The sequence below is a fragment of the Miniopterus schreibersii genome, assembly GCF_964146895.1.
Source record: "Miniopterus schreibersii genome assembly, chromosome: 5".
Taxonomy (NCBI): Eukaryota; Metazoa; Chordata; class Mammalia; order Chiroptera; family Miniopteridae; genus Miniopterus; species Miniopterus schreibersii.
This window is the reverse complement of record NC_138106.1, coordinates 63818004-63837920: the sequence shown is the minus strand read 5'-3', so window position 1 is coordinate 63837920 and position 19917 is coordinate 63818004. Positions and strand designations below refer to the sequence as shown.

Sequence of the window (19917 nt, the reverse complement as noted above, 5' to 3'; positions counted from 1 at the left end):
GTGTGTGTGTATATATGTGTGTGTGTGTGTGTGTGTGTGTGTGTGTGTGTATATATATATATATCTTTATTACATATTGCCAAATTCCCCTATACAAGGGTTATGCCGACTTGCATTTCCACCATGATACATTAAAATGTCTGTTTCCCACAACCTTGCCAACAGTATATGGTCATGTTTTGCCAATTGATAGGTAAAAAATGATATCCCAGTATAGTTACATTTCTCTTACTATGAGTCAGGTTGGACTTTTTAAAAACTATGTTAAAGGTCCATTTCTTTTTCATCTTTTTATCTGTCCATATCATTTCCCCTTTTTCTTCAAGTTGGGTTTTTTTTTGTCATTTATCTCTCACGTATTCGGAACTCTCATTGTCTTTTAGTCATGTAGTAAATTTATCAGTCTTTTATTGCATCTATATTCTGAGTCATAATTGGAAATTGGAAAGCCTTTTTCTACATCATGGTTAAGAATAAATGTACCCATGTTTTCCTTTAGTATTTATGTGGTGCATTTAGATCCTGGTCCATTTGGAGATATTCTTTTGTACCATATGAAGTGTAGATCTAATAGTACCTTTTCCAGATGACCGATCACTTGTCCTAGCATCATGCACTTAACAGTCTATCTTTGCCCCAATAGTTTGAAAGACTACCTTTATCATATACTTAAGTTTTTTATGTACATGGGTCTATTTCTAGACTTTCTATTGTATTCCACTGGCCTATCTATTCAGGTATCAGAACTTCAGTTTTAATTATAGAGACTTTTTACTGTTTTAATGTCTGATCAGGCTACTCTCTAATCATGGATGTTCGTTTTTAATGTTTTCCTGGCTATTCTTGCCTGTTTATTTATCCATATGAAATTTAATATCAACCTGTCCAACTTCATAAAAAATTTGTTGGTATTTTTATTAGGATTATGTTTTTTATAAATTATTTTTATGATGTTGAGTCATCCTGTTCAAGAATAAGAGCTGCTTTTTCCCATTTGTTCACATCTAATTTTGTCTTTCAGGGCTGTTTAAACTTTTTCTCATGTAGGTTTTACACATTTTTTTGGTTAAAATTATTTTGAAATATCTTCTTTGTTACTATAGTAAGTGGTGGTTTTGGTTTGTTTTGCCATATGTCCTCTAACTGGTATCAACCACTGGTCATTCATGCCAGTTTAGTGCCAACAGGACACCCCAGTTTGGGATGCAGTGAAGCAGGAAACTTTATTTAGTGCACACAGCTCAACTGAAGTAAAATACGGCTGTGAAAACAGCAGGGCTTTTAGGCAGCCCTGAGGCAAGGCAGCTCTGAGGCCAGGGCCCTCTTCAGGGAAACCTTCTGCTCCGACCTGCTCTATCTGCCCCACTCTGTTCCTGCACAGGTCTGCTTCACTCTGCTCTGGCAGGACGTCTTTGGTGTTTCAGCTCCATCCAGGGCAAGGCAGTCTTCTCCAGTCTTTGGTGGAAAGTAAAGCACACTCCCTGAGCCAGAGGGGAGCTGGTGCACACAGACAGAAGCCCCCTCCCCCGCCCTGGTTCCTGAGTGGTCCATCCTCATGTAAGGGGACTCCAAATCCTCACAGCTTGATTGATCCAAAAGGCACAGTCCTGACTGGTCAGAACAAAGCTCTGATTGGTTGCTGAAGATGATAGGGTTATAGCTCTGCAGCTGCAGCTGAACAGGGCAAGTCTCAGTCCTATTGCTTGAAATAGGGTTCCAGAAACTCCTCTATAAAGGCAGCTCAGACTTGAATTTGAATTCTTTGGCATCAAGGTCATGCACACACACACACCCTCCTTATTTTGCCTTACATACCTGTTTTTGATCATCCCTTTATTTTTAGCTCTTCTGAGTCATTTTGTTTTGGGTGTATTTCTTGCATATAGCATATTACTGGGTCTTATTTTATGAACCAAATTGAAAATCTTTTTTTCAATAGCTAAATTAATCCCATTTGGATTTATTTATAAAACTGAAATGTTTGTCTCAAGTCTGTCATATTATTTTAAGTTATAATCATGTGTATTATATTTGCTCTGTTTATGTCTTTACATTGTTTCCATCTATTTTTTAAATTTCTTTTGGATTTTAATAAATTTTATAGCTTTATTCTATATGTTACCTTTCAATTTATACCTTTTAAAATGGCTGTTTTCTTAATCTTATACTACCTAATTTTTCTATTTTAATGGTGTCTTTTAACTGTGACCAGTTGCCTGTAACTCCTCCCTATTGTTCACATATCCTACTTTTCTCTCTCCCTTTCCCCCCATTTTTACTTGTCACAGTATGAATTAGTAACTTTATGACATCGATTTTTTCACAGATGTTGAACCATTCTTGTGTCTTATTCTTCAACCCGTCTCTAACTTTTCTAAATCTAGAGTGAAACATATTAAATGCTCACTATCTTTTTGCTTAAGTTGTCCCAGTCATACGTTGAGTGGATGAAGTTCTACTTTGGATAGATTGCATCCTTATGGTCTTATGAGTGCAAAATCTCTTGCATGTTTAAAATTGCTTGTTTTTAAATTTTTATGACCTTGAGAGACAGCTTGATTATATATCCCCTTGATCCACATGTTCTTTCTTTGTGTTTTAAAAAAATACTCTTTCATTATTGTCTTGCTTCTTATATTGTTTTGGTTTGGTGTTTTGCTTTTTGTTTTTTGAGAAGTCTAATAACAATTAAGTTCTTTTGCCCTTAAAAGTATTTGATCTTTTATATAGAGGCTGTGAGAATTCTTCATTTACCTTTAAAGTCTAATAGTTTTACAAGAATATGTGTTGAGGTGGTTCATTGTGGGCTAATTTTCATTGGTATCCAATGAGCTCTTTCAATATGCAGGTTCAGATCTCTAATTCTAGAACATTTTTTTGGATAATAGTTTTAATATTATTCCTGTTTCATTATCCTGTGTAACTTTTTAGACACCTTAATTATTAAAAAATTGGATCTTTGCCATTTCAACCATCCTCACTGATTCTTTTTACATTTTTATTTTCTTTACATCCTATTTGTTTTCTTTTCTCCAACATTCATTATCATGTTTTCATTAGAATCTATTCCTTGTGCACCTTGTAATGTGGTCTTTATTCCTGGTGTAATTTTGTCATTATTTTATATTTTCTGAGATCAACTAATTTTATGTTTTTCTTTGTCCATTTCTGTTCTTAGTTTTTGAGTTTCTGTTTCAAGGTATTTCATCATATTCCCAGTTGCTTGTTTGAGGACATTTAATTAAATTTGAAGTGTTGTGTTCCAAATTCCTTCTGCTTTACTATTGGTGGTTTGGGGGGCTTCATGTTCATAAACTGAATTGTTGGGATTCTCATTTTCTGCTCTCTTTTTCTATGTTTTTAAGCAACAAAGCCTTTCTGTGCACAGGACTGGTGGTTTCCAGTGTTGTACATGCTGTATAGTTTATGATAAGCCTCTTTTTTTGCATATTCTTTTTTATTGAATTTGTTGGAGTGACATTGGTTAATGTGATAGCCCTCTTTCTGTCAGTGTTGTAAATTTTTAAATATTTTTTGGAAAAGAGATTATAGTGGGGAAGGAATTCTATATCCTGTGTGTGTGTGTGTCTGTGTCTGGCAGGATCTTGTCTCCTCTTCTTGCTTTGTTTTTAACCTGTTCACTGTGCAGTTTTCAAAGTATTTGTCTCTGTTACTTTTAACCTACTTCTCCCACCAAAGTGTTTCCTTTACAATATTGCCTAATCAGGATTTCTGCATTCTTGAGTTCTTCCCTGAAGTCAGTATTCTCATCTACCGGTGGATTTAAAAATATATATATTTTCTGGTTGTGCATGGGATAGCTTGATGAGTCTTTCATTAACTTTGCCACAAAAGTTATTCTTAGATTCCATGAAATCTGTTGATATACTTCAGGGATCTATGAACCTAATAAAAAAATACTTTTTGGTCTTTAGTTTCTTTCAAACTTATTTTTTTTTAAAAGTATTTAATGTCAGATTACAGTGTTCAGCATTGTTTCATTTGAAAGAAGCGAGGGGTTTCGCAATGTGATCGTCATTGTTAACATTTTACATTTAGAGTAGTTTCCCACGAGCAAAAATTAAAGAAGTGATATCTTTATAGGTATCTTGCATGGGAGATACAAGAGCCACACATTCATGTGAGAGACAGCCCTAGCCTAGGAAAACATGAAGTCAAGGGGATAAAGGCATCTCATCATTTCTGTTCATCATGAAATACAGTGGTTACTCTGGATGTTTTTCATGAGAGGACTTGATGAGAACTTGAACTTAACTTGGATTTGCCCCTAAAGCAGAAGCATCATACTAAGTTGTTGGTTGCATTGCTATATACAGAAGCCATATGCAGTTCAAAACACCATGGCGAATCTTTGTGCCCTGAAATAGTCAGGCTGGTTTGTGTACTGGAACAGAGAAGCAGTATTGAAGCTTTGTCTCTGTAAATGATGCCATCACTTCAGAATGTTACCTCTAGTGTTAGGAGGCAGATCAATGACGAATTGACACCTGTCCCATTTCTCATCAGTATTTAAAGGGATGAAATTTAATCCACTAGTTGATGCTGACCCCATCCAAGATTTCCTGTTTGTGAGCTCTTCTAGAAAATGTTAAAAGCCTTTGACATCTCCTAAGTGGTGAAAAGTTTATTTTTCCAGAAAAGCTTTGAGAGAAATTTCTTGGTATGCTGTATATGTCTCACCTGTGATGCTTGGCAACGCATCTGGTTTTGCTGAAGTCTGCACATTATTATGACTCATTGTTTTTACGTTACTATACTTGGCATGAGAAACTCTGCCAGCTATCCTAAAAGAAGTCGTCAACTTAATAAAGAGCCAGGGCCTTGAGTTACCATCTTTTGAAGAGTTTTTATTAAAAAATACAAACAATATGAAGCTCTCTTCTGTCCAGAAGTTTGCTGGCTTTTTAGAAGATAAGTCTTAAGGCCCTTGAAGTAGAATTTCACAAGAAAGAAGGAAATCCCACTCAGAAAAATTGATGGGAATGATTGGTATTACCTCGTGCATATTTTGGTGTCATGAATGCCGTAAAATTTTCTGTTGAGACGCTTTGTTCATCATCGTGGATGGGAATAAAAATCTGTGTGCTACCTGGCTGGGCGTGGCTCAGTGGTTGAGTGTCACCCTAGGATCCAGGAGATCATGGTTCGATTCCCGGTCGGGGCACATGCCCGGGTTGCAGGCTCGATCCCCAGTTGGGGGCGTGCAGGAGGCAGCTGATCAATGACTCTCTCATCATTGATGTTTCTATCTATCTCCCTCTTCCTTCCTCTCTCTGAAATCAATAAAGATATATTAAAAATATATATATATCTGTGTGCTCTTTTGTCCACACTACCATTTTGGAAGAGGAATTGGAGGGGACAACTGTGCTTATAATCAAAGAAATGCACTATTAATAAACTAAATATGTCCCCTCCCTGTCTTTTGGATTAGTAAAAAATATAAAATTTTAATATGCTTGACACGAGTGGTGAAATTGGTACTTCTTTTATATTGGGGATGTAGTTATTGGTATAGCTCACTTGGAAAGCAGCAGCCTGAAAGTATATGTTAAGAATCACTAAGGAAATAGTTCAGGAAGACAAAAGAGGTTGTGCTAGGAAGATGTTTATTGTAATATTATTCACTGTATGAAAAACCAGAAGCAATCTAAATTTCTAACAGTAAGGAAATTAGTAACAAAATTAAGTTCGACCTACCACATAACCAGTTTTTGGCTATCACTAATTGTCTGCTATGAACATTCTACTTCCTGGTTTTTGGTGAACATAAGTTCCCATGTCTGTCTAGACGAGGAATTGCTGGTCACTGGGTGTGCATATGTTCAGCTTTAGCAGATATTGCCAAATGCTTTTGTGACTGTAGCAGTTTATACCCACCATCAGTATATGAGTTCAGTTGCTGCTCTCCACTTTTCCCCATTTTAACCATTCTTGTGTGTGTGTACTTGGGACCAAATTGTAGCTTTGCCTGGCATTTCACTGATGGCCGATACACTGTGCTCTTTTCATATGTTAATTTTCCATTTGAATATCTTTTGTCAAAAGTCTGTTTAAGGTTTTTGTGCATTTCTATTAGTTGATTTTTCCCCCCCCTCTTATTTATAGTTCTCTATATATTCTGTATATGGGTTCTTTTTAGATATATTTATTAGATACCTTCTCCCTTTTATGACATTCCGTTTTGCTCTATTATTGGTATCTTTTGATAAACAGACATTAATTTTAGCTTATTAATGTTATTCACATTTGTTAATTTTTTTCTTTTATGGTTAGTACTTTTTGTGTTTTCTTTTAAAATCTTTGCCCACTCCTAGTCCATGAAGATGTTCTGTGAAAGCTTTATTGTTTTCCCTTCTACACATATGGGGGTGGGCAGAAGTAGGTTTACAGTTGTGAGTATGTGAAACAGTTTATTCTTGTATTTTAATTTATTAATTGTATTATTATTGTTACTATTTTGTATCCTTACTTATGATTTATCTTTTAGGAATTGATGGCTGGTAATTTAACCTACTTTTGCCCACCCCTGTATTATGCTCAGTCAATCTAGAATTGATTTTTGTTCATGATGTGTGAAGTGCCAAGGGTATGTTTTCTCATGTGCACCTTGTTCATTTTAAAATGTGCAAATACTGGATCTGTCATTTGTTCATGAAGAAAATACTGAAGTATCTACCTTCCCAGAAATCTAAATGGACAGTGACTTTATGATGTAGAAAAACATACTTTTAAGTATCCACTACTGTCTTTTAGAAGGAAAGGCAAATCCATTCTTAGCAATATTGCTAAATTTCTTTTAAACATAGGAAATATGTGTTTGTTACTTGTCCTTTTAAATATTTATAACCAAATAGTTTAATTGTTTAAAAGGATTTTAGATCTGTATCCTTCTAGTATCCTGTGCAGGTGAATCGTCCTTGAAGCACTAAAGCTAATGCTAAATCTAGTCAAAAACAACTTGTTAGTAACAGCATAAGAGAAATCATCATGTGAAGACATCTTAGTCATTCAAAAAGAGAACACAAAATCACTCCACATAATTTAGTCTGGGGGCTAAATTACAACTCCAACTTGCTCTGGCCCACCAAGCACAAGGCAGTGATCTTTGAAGCCTGGCTTTTTGAAGAAACTGTACTGATGGATGTTATTTAATGACAACATCTCCTCTATACATTTTCTTGATATTATAATGGCCTCTTTTGTACTGTAGGGGCTTCAGCTGTGTGTTTGCCCTGCCCCACTACACAGCTCTCTGAGGGCAACACAAGTTTCATTGAATCCTCAGCACTTACCTAGCTCAGTGACTGGAATTCAGAGGCTTAATAACATTTATTCAATAAAAATTCCTTTGAGAATTCCACATTTTGTTTTTTAGATTAAAGTTACTCTACTTGGGCAGTAAAAAATTCCCTAAAGCTGTTTGTAAATTGATGTTCTCTACATAAGCTACATTTCCATCTGTGGGAGGTAGACAGGGTTGATGTGCTTTTGCTCTAACAAATAGCTTCCCACCTTATCTTTCTAACTTGCAAGTTGCTAAGAGGAGCATTGTCCCATGCCACACCTGTTGATAGGTCAAATGATCTTCCATTTAGTCAAAAACATAAACTACGTTTTGTGTTTTCATGACAATATTGACTGCATGTGGTAGTTGATCCGAAATCAGATGCATCTCTCCTTTATTTTGAATACAGAACATTTCCATTTAACATCTTCCAGAATTTAATATGTTACTTTTCATCAACTACCAAAAGTATTTTTGATACGGAATAGAAAAGAGGCGTGATAACCTTAAGATCTCTGAGGTCTATGCAAGTGGATACAAACTTACTACCAACAGGTAAAATAAATGACTGAAATGGACTAGGTGTGATAACAGCATTGCCATAATGATAATTGATAATTGAGCTTAAGGACTAGGGACATTAGGGAGGGCTGGGGGCTGTGGCAAACTGGAGTGTGACTTTCTCTTTCAAAGGACAGCCATTACTTAGGTACAACTATTTAGAAAACTGGCCCAGGTTTCCTTTTTTCTCCCCTTGTGATTTTTTAAGAGAAGTCAGAAATTCAGAATTGATACGAAGTTTCCAGATTTTTTAAATTTTGGCAACTAATTCAAACATTTTTGAAATAGTGCATGGCCCAAAACTACTGGCCAAGAGGCCAAGTAAAATACATCTGTCTACTGCTTCACACCCTGAGCCATAGATTCCAGCTTGTGCACTATACTTCTTTTAGATTTGATTATCCAAAAGCAGTGTGTTCTTACTATACTCCAAAGTAATTTTCTGGTTGTATTGGTTTTCTGTTTCATAACATTACCACAGACTTGGCAGCTTAAAACAACACAGTTTACTATCTCAGTTTCTGTAGCTCAGAAATCTGCACATGGCATGACTGGATTCTCAGGGTCTTGCCTGGCTAAAGTCAAGAGACCAGCTTGGAGATGAGGGTTCTCTTCCAAGCTCACTGGTTGTTGGCAGAATTCACTTCCTTGTAGTTGTAAAACTGGGGTCCCTATTTTCTTGCTACTTGTTGGCCAGGGACTGCTTTCAGTTCCTAGAGGCTGCCTAGAATGATAGTTCAGGGCTCCTTTTGTTTCTAAAAGATCACATTGTTCTTTGAGATTTATCACCACCTCTCCGTGCCAGTTTATTCTAGGGACCGCAGGATGTTGGTTAGATGGTTTGTACATTTCAGCTATTATGAATAATGCTTCTGTGAGATGATAATGTACAACTCTGTGTGGACATATGTTTGCATTTCTCTCAGGTGTATACCTAGGAGTAGAATTGCTGGGTCATATGGTAAGTCTGTGTTTAACCTTTTGAAGAACTGCCAGACTGTTCTTGAAAGTGACTGCACCATTTTGCAGTCCCACAAGCATTGTATGAGGGTTTCTAGTTTTCAACATCCTTGCCAACACTTGTTGTTATGTGTCTTTTTTATTCTAGCCATCCTAGTGAGCATGAAGTGATAACTCATTATGGGTTTGATTTGCATTTCTTTGGTGGCTAATTTATTTTTTATTTTTTTATTTTTGCACATTCCATGCATTTGAGCAAATTATAAGGACATCATTGTGGTAACATACAGAGTATTTTCACTGCCCTAAAAGTCCTCTGTGCTCCGCACATTCTACCTATCTTCATAGTTTTACCTTTCCAGGAATCAAACAATCTGTAGCCTTTTTAAATTGTCTTCTTTCACTTATAATATGCATATAAAGTTCTTTTCTTGTCTTTTTGTGGCTTGGTAGCTCATTTCTTTTTAGTACTGAATAATACTCCATTTTCTGGGTGTACCACAGTTTATCCATTCACCTAATAAAGGACATCTTGGTTGCTTCCAAGTTTTGGCAATTAGGTATAAAGCTGCTATAAAAATCTGCATGCAGGTTTTTGTGTAGACATAAATTTCAGCTCCTTTGGGTAAATACCTAGGAGTGTGATTGCTGGATTGTGTGGTAAGACTGTTTAGGTTTTTTTTCTTCTTTTTTTAAATTGATTTCAGAGAGAGAAGGTGGCGGGGAGAGAGAAACATCAATGATGAGAGAGAGTCATTGATCGGCTGCCTTCTGCACGCCCCCTGCTGGGGATCGAGCCCACAACCCGGCATGTTCCCTGACTGGGAATCGAACCTCGACTGCCTGGATCATAGGTCGATGTTCAACCACGCATGCTGAGCCACGCATGCTGGGCAAGACTGTTTAGTTTTTAAAGAAATCCCCAAACTGTCTTCCATAGTGTCTGTACCATTTTGCTTTCCCACCAGCAATGAATAAGAGTTCCTGTTAATCCACATTTTTGCCAGCATTTGGTGGTGGTGATTGTTCTGGATTTTGGCTATTCTAATAGGTGTATAGTGATATATCATTGTTTTAATTGGCATTTCCCTGGTGACATATGGTGTAGAGCATCTTTATATGCTTATGTGACATCTGTATATCTTCTTTGCTGAAGTCTGTTAAGATCTAAGTTCTTTGTATAGTTTAGATAAGAGTCTTTCATCAAATGTGTCCTTTATCAGATGTGTTGTTTATCAGATGTGTCTTTTGCAGATGTTTTTTTCCCCAGTCTGTGGCATGTCTTCTCATTCTCTTTTGCATTGTCTTTTGCAGAGCAGAATTTTTTTTTCTTTTTAAGTATATCTTTATTGATTTCAGAGAGAGGACAGGAGAGGGATAGAGAGATAGAAACATCAATGATGAGAGAGTCATTGATTGGCTGCCTCATGCACGCCCCCAACTGGGGATCAAGCCTGCAACCTGGACATGTGCCCTGACCAGGAATCAAACCCCAATAGCCTGGATCCTAGGTCGACGCTCAACCACTGAGCCACGCCCGGCTGGGCAGAAATTTTTTATTTGAATGAAGTTCAGCTGATCAGTTCTTTATTTCATGGATTGTGCCTTTGGGTATGATTATGACTTTTTAGATACAATAACAAAGTCATCAGATTTTTTTCCTATGTTATCTTTTAGGAGTTTTATAGTTTTGCATTTTACCTTTAAGTCTATGACCCATTTTGAGTTAATGTTTGTGGATGGTGTAAGGTCTGTCTAGATTTATTTTTTTTGCATGTGGATGTCCAGTTGTTGAAAAGACTATGCTCCATTGTAGTACCTTTGCTCCCTTGTGAAAGATCAGTTAACTATATTTATGTGAACCTATTTTTGGTTTCTCTGTTAGGTTGATCTGTTTGTCAGTTCTTTCACCAATACCACACTGTGTTGATTACTGTATCTTTATATAGTAAGTCTTGAAGATAGTATCACAACTCCAACTTTGTTCTTCAGTATTGTGTTGGCTATTCTGGGTCTTTTGTCCGTATAAACTTTAACTTCATCAATATCCACAAAATATCTTGCTTGGATTTTGATTCAGATTTCATGAATCTATAAATCAAGTTGGGAAGAACTGACTTCTTGTTCAAGTTTAGTCTTCCTATCCATGAACATGGAACATCTCTATTAGTCCTTTGATTTTGTTCTTCAGAGTTTTATAGTTCTCATACAGGTCTTATGCATATTTTGTTAGATTTATGCCTAAGTATTTCATTTTGGGGATGCTAATGTAAGTGATATTGTATTTTAAATTTCACCTGTTCATTGTTTATATAGAAAAGCAATTGACTTTTGCTACTAACCTTGTATTCTTCAACCTTGCTACAATCACTTGTTAGTTACAGGAGCTTTTTTGTCAATTCTCTTGGATTTTCTACATAGATGATCATGTCATTTGTGAATAAAGACTTTTATTTCTTCCTTCCCAATCTGTATACTTTTTTTCCGCTTTGTCTCATTGTGTTAACTAATACAGTATGATTTTAAAAGAATGGTGAGAGCAGACCTTGCTTTGTTCCTGATCTTATTAGGAAAGCATTATATTTCTCACTGTTAAGTATGATGTTAACTGTAGTTTTTTTGTTTTGTTTTTATAAACAAAGTTGAGGAAGTTCCCTTTATTCCTAGTTTATTGAGAGTTTTTATTGTGAATAGGTGTTGATTTTGTCAAATGCTTTTTCTGCACCTATTGATTTATCATGATTTTTCTTCGTTAGTCTGTTAATATGATGGATTACATTAATTGATTTTCAAATGTTGAACCAACCTGCATATAGGATGAATCATAACTGATTGTAGTGTATAATTCTTTTTCTCCCTTATTGGGTTTGATTTGCTAATCATTAAGGATTTTTGCATCTATTTTCATGAGAAACATTGGTCTGCAGTTTTCTTGTGATGTATTTGGTTTTGGTTTTAGGGTGATGCTGGTCTCATAGAATAAGTCAGGAAATATTCCCTCTGCTTCTAAGATTATAGAGTATTTGTGAAATTTTCTCCTTAAATGTTTGGTAGAATTTACCAGTGAACCCATTTGTTCCTGGTGCTCTTTCTTTTTAAGTATATTAATTACTGATTGTAGAGATAGGAAAGGAGAGTGATAGAGATAGAAACATAGCTGAGAAACATCAATTGGCTGCCTCCTGAACGCCCCCTACTGGGGATCAAGCCCACAACTCAGGCATGTGCCCTGACTGGGAATCAAATTGGTGACTTCTTGGTTCATGGGTCGATGCTCAACCACTGAGTCACACCTGCTGGATGTTGTTATCCATTCTTTAGCACTGCCTTTTGAGTTTCACAGAACATGTGTGGTTTAAAAAAATGTTTTGTTTCTACCACAGATTAATTTGTTCACATTTTGGAGGATAAGATAACTCCAGATAAACAAATAAGCAAAAGGTGAAACTGCCCTGCTAATAAAAAATACTTTTATGGTTCTGTCCATTTCGAAAGGGTTAAAAGGTTTTTTAAACATTGTTTCACATTAATAATATATTTTTAATAAAGGTATCTTTGTATGGCATGATAGGTATTCTGCGATCTTTTTCCTTTGTACCTGAAAGGATCTGAAAAGTCAGTATTTGTACTGAGAGCCTTAATCAGCCTTGTAATAAAATCACACATACATAGATCCTTCATAGCAAAGAACAGCTCATACTGATGAGCCCAGATGAAACTGTTGCTCACTTTTACAAAAGCCAGTCTTGTGTAGAGATGCTAGTTGACGTAGTTTCTCTTGTCTTTACTGTTCCTATTGGGCTGTAAGATTTAATGTGGTGGGCACTGGCTCTGCATATATTTGGGTTTGCTAACAAATTATATAGCTTTTGATGTTAATATTTGAGATAATATTTGGAATACTGTGAAATATATTACTCTGTTTTTAAATATTTTATGTTCAAAAGTAATACGTTATTTAATATTTGTCCTCTCTCCTGGACTGTTTGTGAGTAACTTGGTATTAAAATCAAGTCTGAAGACTTTACCTTCCTTTCTTGTGTATTCAAACAGAACTTGTAGTGTTCTTTCATAACGTGTCATTTTGCGTGAATGTGAAAAATACTGATAGTGCCTGGCCAGATGTGGCTTATCGGCTGAGCATGGACCTAGGATCCAGGAGATCGCAGTTCGATTCCTGGCTGGGGCACGTGCCCAGGTTGCGGGCTCCATCCCCAATGACCCTCTCATCATTGATGTTTCTGTCTGTCTCTCTCTCCCTCTCCTTTCCTCTCTCTGAAATCAATAAAGATATAATTAAATATATATATATTGATAGCTAAAATTACATTCCTTATTTAGAAGTAGATGGTTTTGTTTCTTTTGCATAGATGAGCAAGATATATATTTTATATTAAAACCATAGCACCTAAGACAAATGTGTGTGTTTACCTCGATGTTTGGTATTCATTTATTAAAGGCTAAATAAATTGAGAAGTTACAGACTGAATTGAGGTTTTGTTTGTTTTTTTCAATATAAATGATCACCTAAAGGGATTGACCAAAAGTCCAACAGTCCTTGGAAGAAAAATTAAGAAGGTTCATAGAAGGTTTGAGAGGTGCCCTGAGGCCAGGAGTCTAGGGGCACCCTGTGGGGTTACTGGTTGTCAGTTTATTTGTGGGCCACCTGCCTGCATGAAATGTTCTAATTTCTTAAAAATTCCTCATTATTTTAAAGACTGTGTTTCACAGCAAATTGAAACTTCAACAGGTCAGTGATGCTTGTGCTACTTTTTCTTTTGAATCACTTGAACAGTTATTACTTGGCTGTTTTCTTTTCTTCTTTTTCCCTCAGAGTAATGGGATTTTAATCACTAAACACCCTAGTTATCATTTTAAACTATTTAACACACAGTTTGGTATATTATTCTGATTCTGTTATCTGCATTGCAAGTACTAACTTCATGAGAGTCACAACGAATATCTGCTTTTCTTTCATTCCTAGGCAAATACTGTGGTCTGGGGTTACAAATGAACCATTCAATTGAATCAAAAAGCAATGAAATTACAGTGCTGTTCATGAGTGGGATCCATGTTTCTGGACGAGGATTTCTGGCCTCATACTCGGTTATAGATAAACAAGGTAATTTTCACTCTATACCATGTCTCCTGCATTTTATAGTTCCTAAAAGCAAAAATTACCTGTTTCTTTGAGTACCTGTTATCTAAGCTTAAGGTAGGGTAGAAACACTGAACAGTTAATAACAAGTACATATATTTGACAAAATGAGATCAGTTTTAGATTCCAGGGAAATGTATTAACTTTTATATAAAGCCCATCTACTTCCCTTTCCTTAGAGGAAATACTGATTTTTACTTTTATAATATTGGAACACTAACAATAATAACTTTTAATAATTTGTCAATTACTGAAATGTGATATATCAATTTAAAGCTTTACTCTCCACATTTTACCATTTCATAGTACTGTGTTAAAGACCATATTACCATTTTTCTCAAAGAACAAAGTCTCATACCACCAGGAGTACCCTGGGTGCTGAGACACTCTAAAATAAACATGAGATGTTTTCCAGATTGTTAATGTTTAGAATTGGGGGGGGGGGTTGTAAAATCAAGGCTATTAAGTGGCATAGAATGAACTGTTTATCTGAATTTCTAAGGTAAAATGCAAGATTTGAATGAAATCTCTCTTGTGTTTTGGCTGCTTGGCATGTATTCATTCCCTCTTCTGTTAGGGGTACTGTGGTGAAAAAAGTTAGGAGATGTTGCTAGTACAAGGATAATGTCAAAACCATCATTTAAATTATTTCATTATTCAACAATAATTTATCTAGTTGACCATTTAAAATTTTAAATTGGATTTTTTAATTATATTAATCAGAAAATTGGCAAGAACCTCCCAGGTGTGAGAGTGTTAGGCACTGGAAATGACCGAGGGAAATACACACTGTTCCTTCTCAGCTGTGGTAGGTCTGAGATAAACACTGTACAGCTCATTAAAAATTTCATGTAGAATCAGATAGAGAAGGGAGCTGTTTCTTGTGAGGAATCTGCTTCCCTGTGTGTCTAAGCTATGGAACAGGTGCGAAGGCTGACATCTTAGAGTGGGAGAGAGCACTTATTGGGTGGAATAATGGAAAGAAAAGAACTGGGAAATTATGTTAATGAGCAACTAATATTTTTGACAGAACCAGGAAAACTAAGGGAATGAAGTGTTGTAGAAGGGGCACTAGGTAGCCCTGGAATTAAAACCAGGTGACCTCTAGCCAGTCACTTGGCCTCTGTGAACTTCATCTGCACATGGATTAGCTGTGAGGAGTATGCGTTATAATGCATGCACGGTGTCTGTAGGCACGCAGCATAGTAGGCACAGACAAATGTTCCCCCTTCACTGCTGCAGGCGCGCGAACACACACACACACACACACACACACACACACACACACACACACACACACACACACACACACCCCCACCCCCCTTCTCCCTGACCCCCACCCCACCATCAGAACAGTGAGGTAAAGAACAGTGAGATGATGATAGATTTCCATCCTTGCATTTTATTTCCTGGGTGTCTTGGGTTGATAGGTGAGAGGCTAGAAAATGAACAGTTTGCTTCTTACTCTTAAGTTCATTGGGCCAAATACAATGTTCAATGACCTTCATATTGTCCCCTTTCTCTCTCTGTTATTTATCGAATTGAAGGTTTTTGAAAAATTAGTATTCTCTCTTAAAAAAAAGAGTTCCTATATGGGGGTATTTAAATGATAGCCCTTTTTGTCCATAGGTGTCCTGTACTAATGTTTCTTAGGAAGCGACAGTGATTTCAAAGGGCAGAATCATTGCCAAATTCCAATGGCTGTGACATTATTTTATATGAATCTCCACTTCCAAAGTTTCTAAAAAATTTTCCACCAAAACCTGGAAGTTTTTTATAGTAGCACTTTGAAAACTCATAATCATCTTGGGAAATCCTCATTTCACAGGTCTCTCTCTCCTGAGTTTTTACCTTTTTTGTGTTTTGCATACCCTTGTCCCATCCATCGAGCATTTATTTTTTTATTTGAAGTTAAGTGAATTGTCTAAATTCAAGAGAACATGGGTTGAATTTCTTATTTCCTCTTCTTGGGTGGCCATTTAGTCACAATTTCTTATAATGACTCATTCACTTGAAGGCTGGTTGGCTTTGGTGAGAGCCTCAGTTTATTTCCATCTAGGAAACTTAGCTGCCACACTGAATTCCGTGAATATTTCCAGGGAACATCACTACATGTCCCCAGCTTAGCAACCTAGTTGAAGGTTTAGAGTATTTGGGAATAAAGATTATGAAAAATCTTGCTTTAATAGCTTTTTCATTTGTTAAATTTTCACACTCATAAGACTTGTTAATGTAATAAATGTGTGGTAGGAGTCCTGATTTTGTGTGAAATAGATTAATTTTCATTACCTTGTACAAGAGCCCATTGCAAAATTATATTGCTTTTAATGCCTTATTTCCTGTCATATGCTTGGCATTGAGAAAATCGCAGTAAATAATACAGACACAATCATACATGGGGCTTACAGTACAGAGTTGGAAAAAAGATATCAAACATATGGTTACTTAATTGTAGTTATAATACAGTGTATAATTAAGTCCAGTAAGTGCAATGAAGGCCACATTCAACAGATAGGAGGCTGGAGTAAATGAGCAGAAAATTGATAAAGAGCAAAGCTCTCCTGAGGAAGTCACTTTTAAGCTGAGAACTGAAGGATTAATTGGAGGTTCCAGACAGACAAGGAATTAAGAACATTCTAGGGGAGAGGACAGCAGGTGCAAAGGCCTCATGGTGAGAAGGAGTTTTGGGGGAACCATTAAAGAAGCCGACACAGCTGGGGTGAAGTGAGTGCATGGGGAGTAGGTCACATTATTCAGGACTTTGTAGAAAATGTAGGGGTTGAAGCTTGACTGGATTTATGTTTTTTTATAACTTTTATGTTTTTAGTGTTCTCTGTTATTTTTAATGATCTTTGAGCAGTAATGTCCAGTTATTACCAGTTTTTTAAAAAAATTTTCACCTGTGAACCTCATTTTGAGAGATATCTACCAGTGAAAGGAAAAGTTTCCTCATTTCCCCATTGGGTAGCAGGCAGAGACATAAATATGAATCAACACTTTCAGTAATTATGAGAAGACTAGGATTTCTATTTGGAGGTGGTATAATTCCATCAAATTCAAACTGGACTCTCTGAAATTGAAATTTTCAACTGAAAATTGAAGATGTATGTGGACCTCAAAGATAGTCTGGATGTTATATTAACAACCACTATTTAGAAGTTCTGTAGAGAGAAACTCCTAAGTTACTGCCCATCTTACTGAGAGGCAGAACCAGCTGGTTACCCAGAGGTCCAGACTCAGTAGCTCAGATCTTTAATCTATATGCTAATAAATGCTACCGGCATTTCCATTCTAAAACGTAAACTTAAAAACATAGCATTTACCACTGGACTGGAAAACTAAAATAAATTTTATAAGTGAGTGATCTAAATTTCTAGTTTTGAAGCTTTTCATCATTGGCCAGTTTCTAGGAAAAGCTCAACATTTCTAGAATTATTCCGGGCAATGATTTTTTAAGTTATTTTAGTTTTAGGACAGGGAGCTCAGCAGACATACCTGCATTTGCATTGAAAGCTTCAAGTCTTGCCCAGTTGGCGTGGCTCAGTGGTTGAGCATCGACCTATGATTGGGGTACGTGCACTGGTTGTGGGCTCTATCCCTAGTAGGGGGGTGCAGGAAGCAGCTGATCAATGAATCTCATCATTGATGTTTCAGCTCTCTCTCTCCCCCTCCCTTTCTCTCTCTGAAATCAATAAAAATATATTTAAAAAGAAAGAATTTCAAGGCAGCTCCTATTAGGTGCTGTAAATTGGGTGGTGTATGTGTGCACAGTTGAAAAGTAGTAGTGTGATGTTTCTTTTGTGGAACATGAAATCATAACTTAAAAGGTAATTTTAAATCTCTTTACTTTAGATTTCACCAATCCAGAATTGTGTAGTAGTCAGTCTAGAGTTTGCCTTTATTTTTGTGAGGAGAAATCATAAATGCTTTACAATTTTGTGTGAAATAAATGATCCAGTGTAGATATTACCGTACTTCCTAATTGGAACTCATAAACACTTGTTCACTCAAGCCCACTGACCCACAAGGACAGTGTGCTTAAGACTTGTGAACAGCTGGGCCCAGGAAATGTTTCCATTTGACAGTGTTATTGTTGCTATATGTTAGATTATTTTTAGAGTTAACACCCATAGTGTAGCAGTTTTCTGATTGCCACATTCTTTAACCACATTTTTTGCAAATATTTTTCATTTTCTTCCATCTTATATCAGATTATATCAACTTGTAAATGAAACATAGGGTGAAATAGAGAATTTCTTTCTAATAGAGTCCAGATTTCTGTAACTGGATGGTTATTTTTTCCTTCTTGGAATGTTTTTGGTTTTGAAAAGAGATCATGAATTCCTTAGATTGTTTGCTACCTTAATCGTAATTTCATAGAATCCTTTCTGTTTTGAGTGCTACACTTAGCTAGGTTTCTAATTTTAGTTTTTCTGTTGTGTTCCTAATTTTTTATGTTGTATCTGGCAAACATGTTAAAACTTTTAAGCTGTCTAGCTTACATGCATATCTTTAGATTTATCTTTGCTTACACAAAAAATGAATGTGTATTGTGTTTGTATGCATAATATAGTACACATGTAGAAATATATCTGTATTTTGGTGTCAGTTTGTACAACCAAGGTTCTGATGAGCAAAGTTTTGCAGAGAAAGCATTTATAAACAGAATCTGTTAAGACAATCCAACTTATAGGATAGAGTTTATTCCAAGCTGACAGGTAACCTGAGAGCACTTTAATAATTTTAATGCTTTCTGTGTATTTCACTAGTTTAGTACATTAGGAATGCTGTGATGGGACTAGGCACATGTTTGTGCTAACCAGTAGATATATTTGTTTACTGCTGCTCTGACTTCTGTACTTATTAATGTCATAGATATTGCCTAGGTCACAAAAGAATTGTGTGATCTTCTAATGTCTTACATTGCCTTTTCAGTATGTAGCATTTAGTGTTGAAAGGGTTTGATTTACCCATATGTAGATTACAGCCTATCTGACTACACTGTTGCTTAGGCAGCTGAGCCCTGCCTACATCATACATAAGAAAGCATTGAGTATTTTCATCTGAGAAAATTTTTCCTGATCTCCTACTGTGGACTCAGCTCCCATAGATGGCATTGTAATATTTCTAAGAGAAACGTAAGATTTAGTCCTACGCTCAGTATATAAAAGGAGATAAGATGAAACATATCTCATAGTATCTGGGACTTAGTAAATGTTAGTTGACTGAATCACGGTAAATTATTTTATGTGTGTAAATTTCTCTTCACAAAATGTCAGGCACATGCCAGGTCCCTATCATGGAAACAGCGGTCCTGTTGGCAGGAGAGCTTAGTGCACCATGTGAGCCTCGTCCAGCATCCTGTAACATTTAGCAGATCAGCTGTCCACATACTCAGTGCAAGCTTCCTGACAAGGTTTGAATTCGGACAGCAAGACTTCATACTCCTTCAGGCTCTGGGAAAATGGTTATTTAAAGCATTTTAGAGCAAATAAAGGAGAAGAATTTGTAGGAACATTATCTTGCTGCTGCTGCTTTTTTCCTTTCTGGTAAATAAATATAGTAACTTAGTTGCAGTACTTGCTTTCTTGATTTATAATAAATACAGGCACACCAGCATCCCTTTCTTGAAGAGTAAATGGCTTCAACTGGACAAAAAGTATACCCTGCAGCTAATGTAGTTGGTGCTGTACTGTTGTAAGTGGTGGGTGCTGACAGTGCTGAGTCTTTTCTTCAGTTCAGTCAAGCACACAAAACTAAGAGTATTAACTGGGAAAATCTAAACCTGTTTCACAGCCCTGCAATCTCAGAAATAGTCAATGCTGTCAGTAAAATATACTAAGTAACCAATATGCTGATATTTTTTATTGATCTGTGAACTTACATTTTTCCATGGTATTATGTATGGGTTAATGTCAGATGCCATGTT

The 19917-nt window shown here is 36.2% G+C and overlaps 1 protein-coding gene across 3 annotated transcripts in view; it reads left to right on the top strand.

Moving 5' to 3' along the window:
• The window catches only part of DCBLD2 (discoidin, CUB and LCCL domain containing 2), an 80045-nt gene that overhangs the window by 25571 nt on the left and 34557 nt on the right, over positions 1–19917 (top strand). For 2 of the 3 annotated variants that reach the window (XM_081138694.1, XM_081138693.1), the window contains one exon: positions 13815–13952. In XM_081138694.1, coding sequence (XP_080994820.1) covers positions 13815–13952 — 138 coding nt within the window. Of the gene's footprint in view, positions 1–7764; positions 7865–13814; positions 13953–19917 lie in introns of those variants that run through there. The other variant, XM_081138695.1, reaches the window with a different exon arrangement.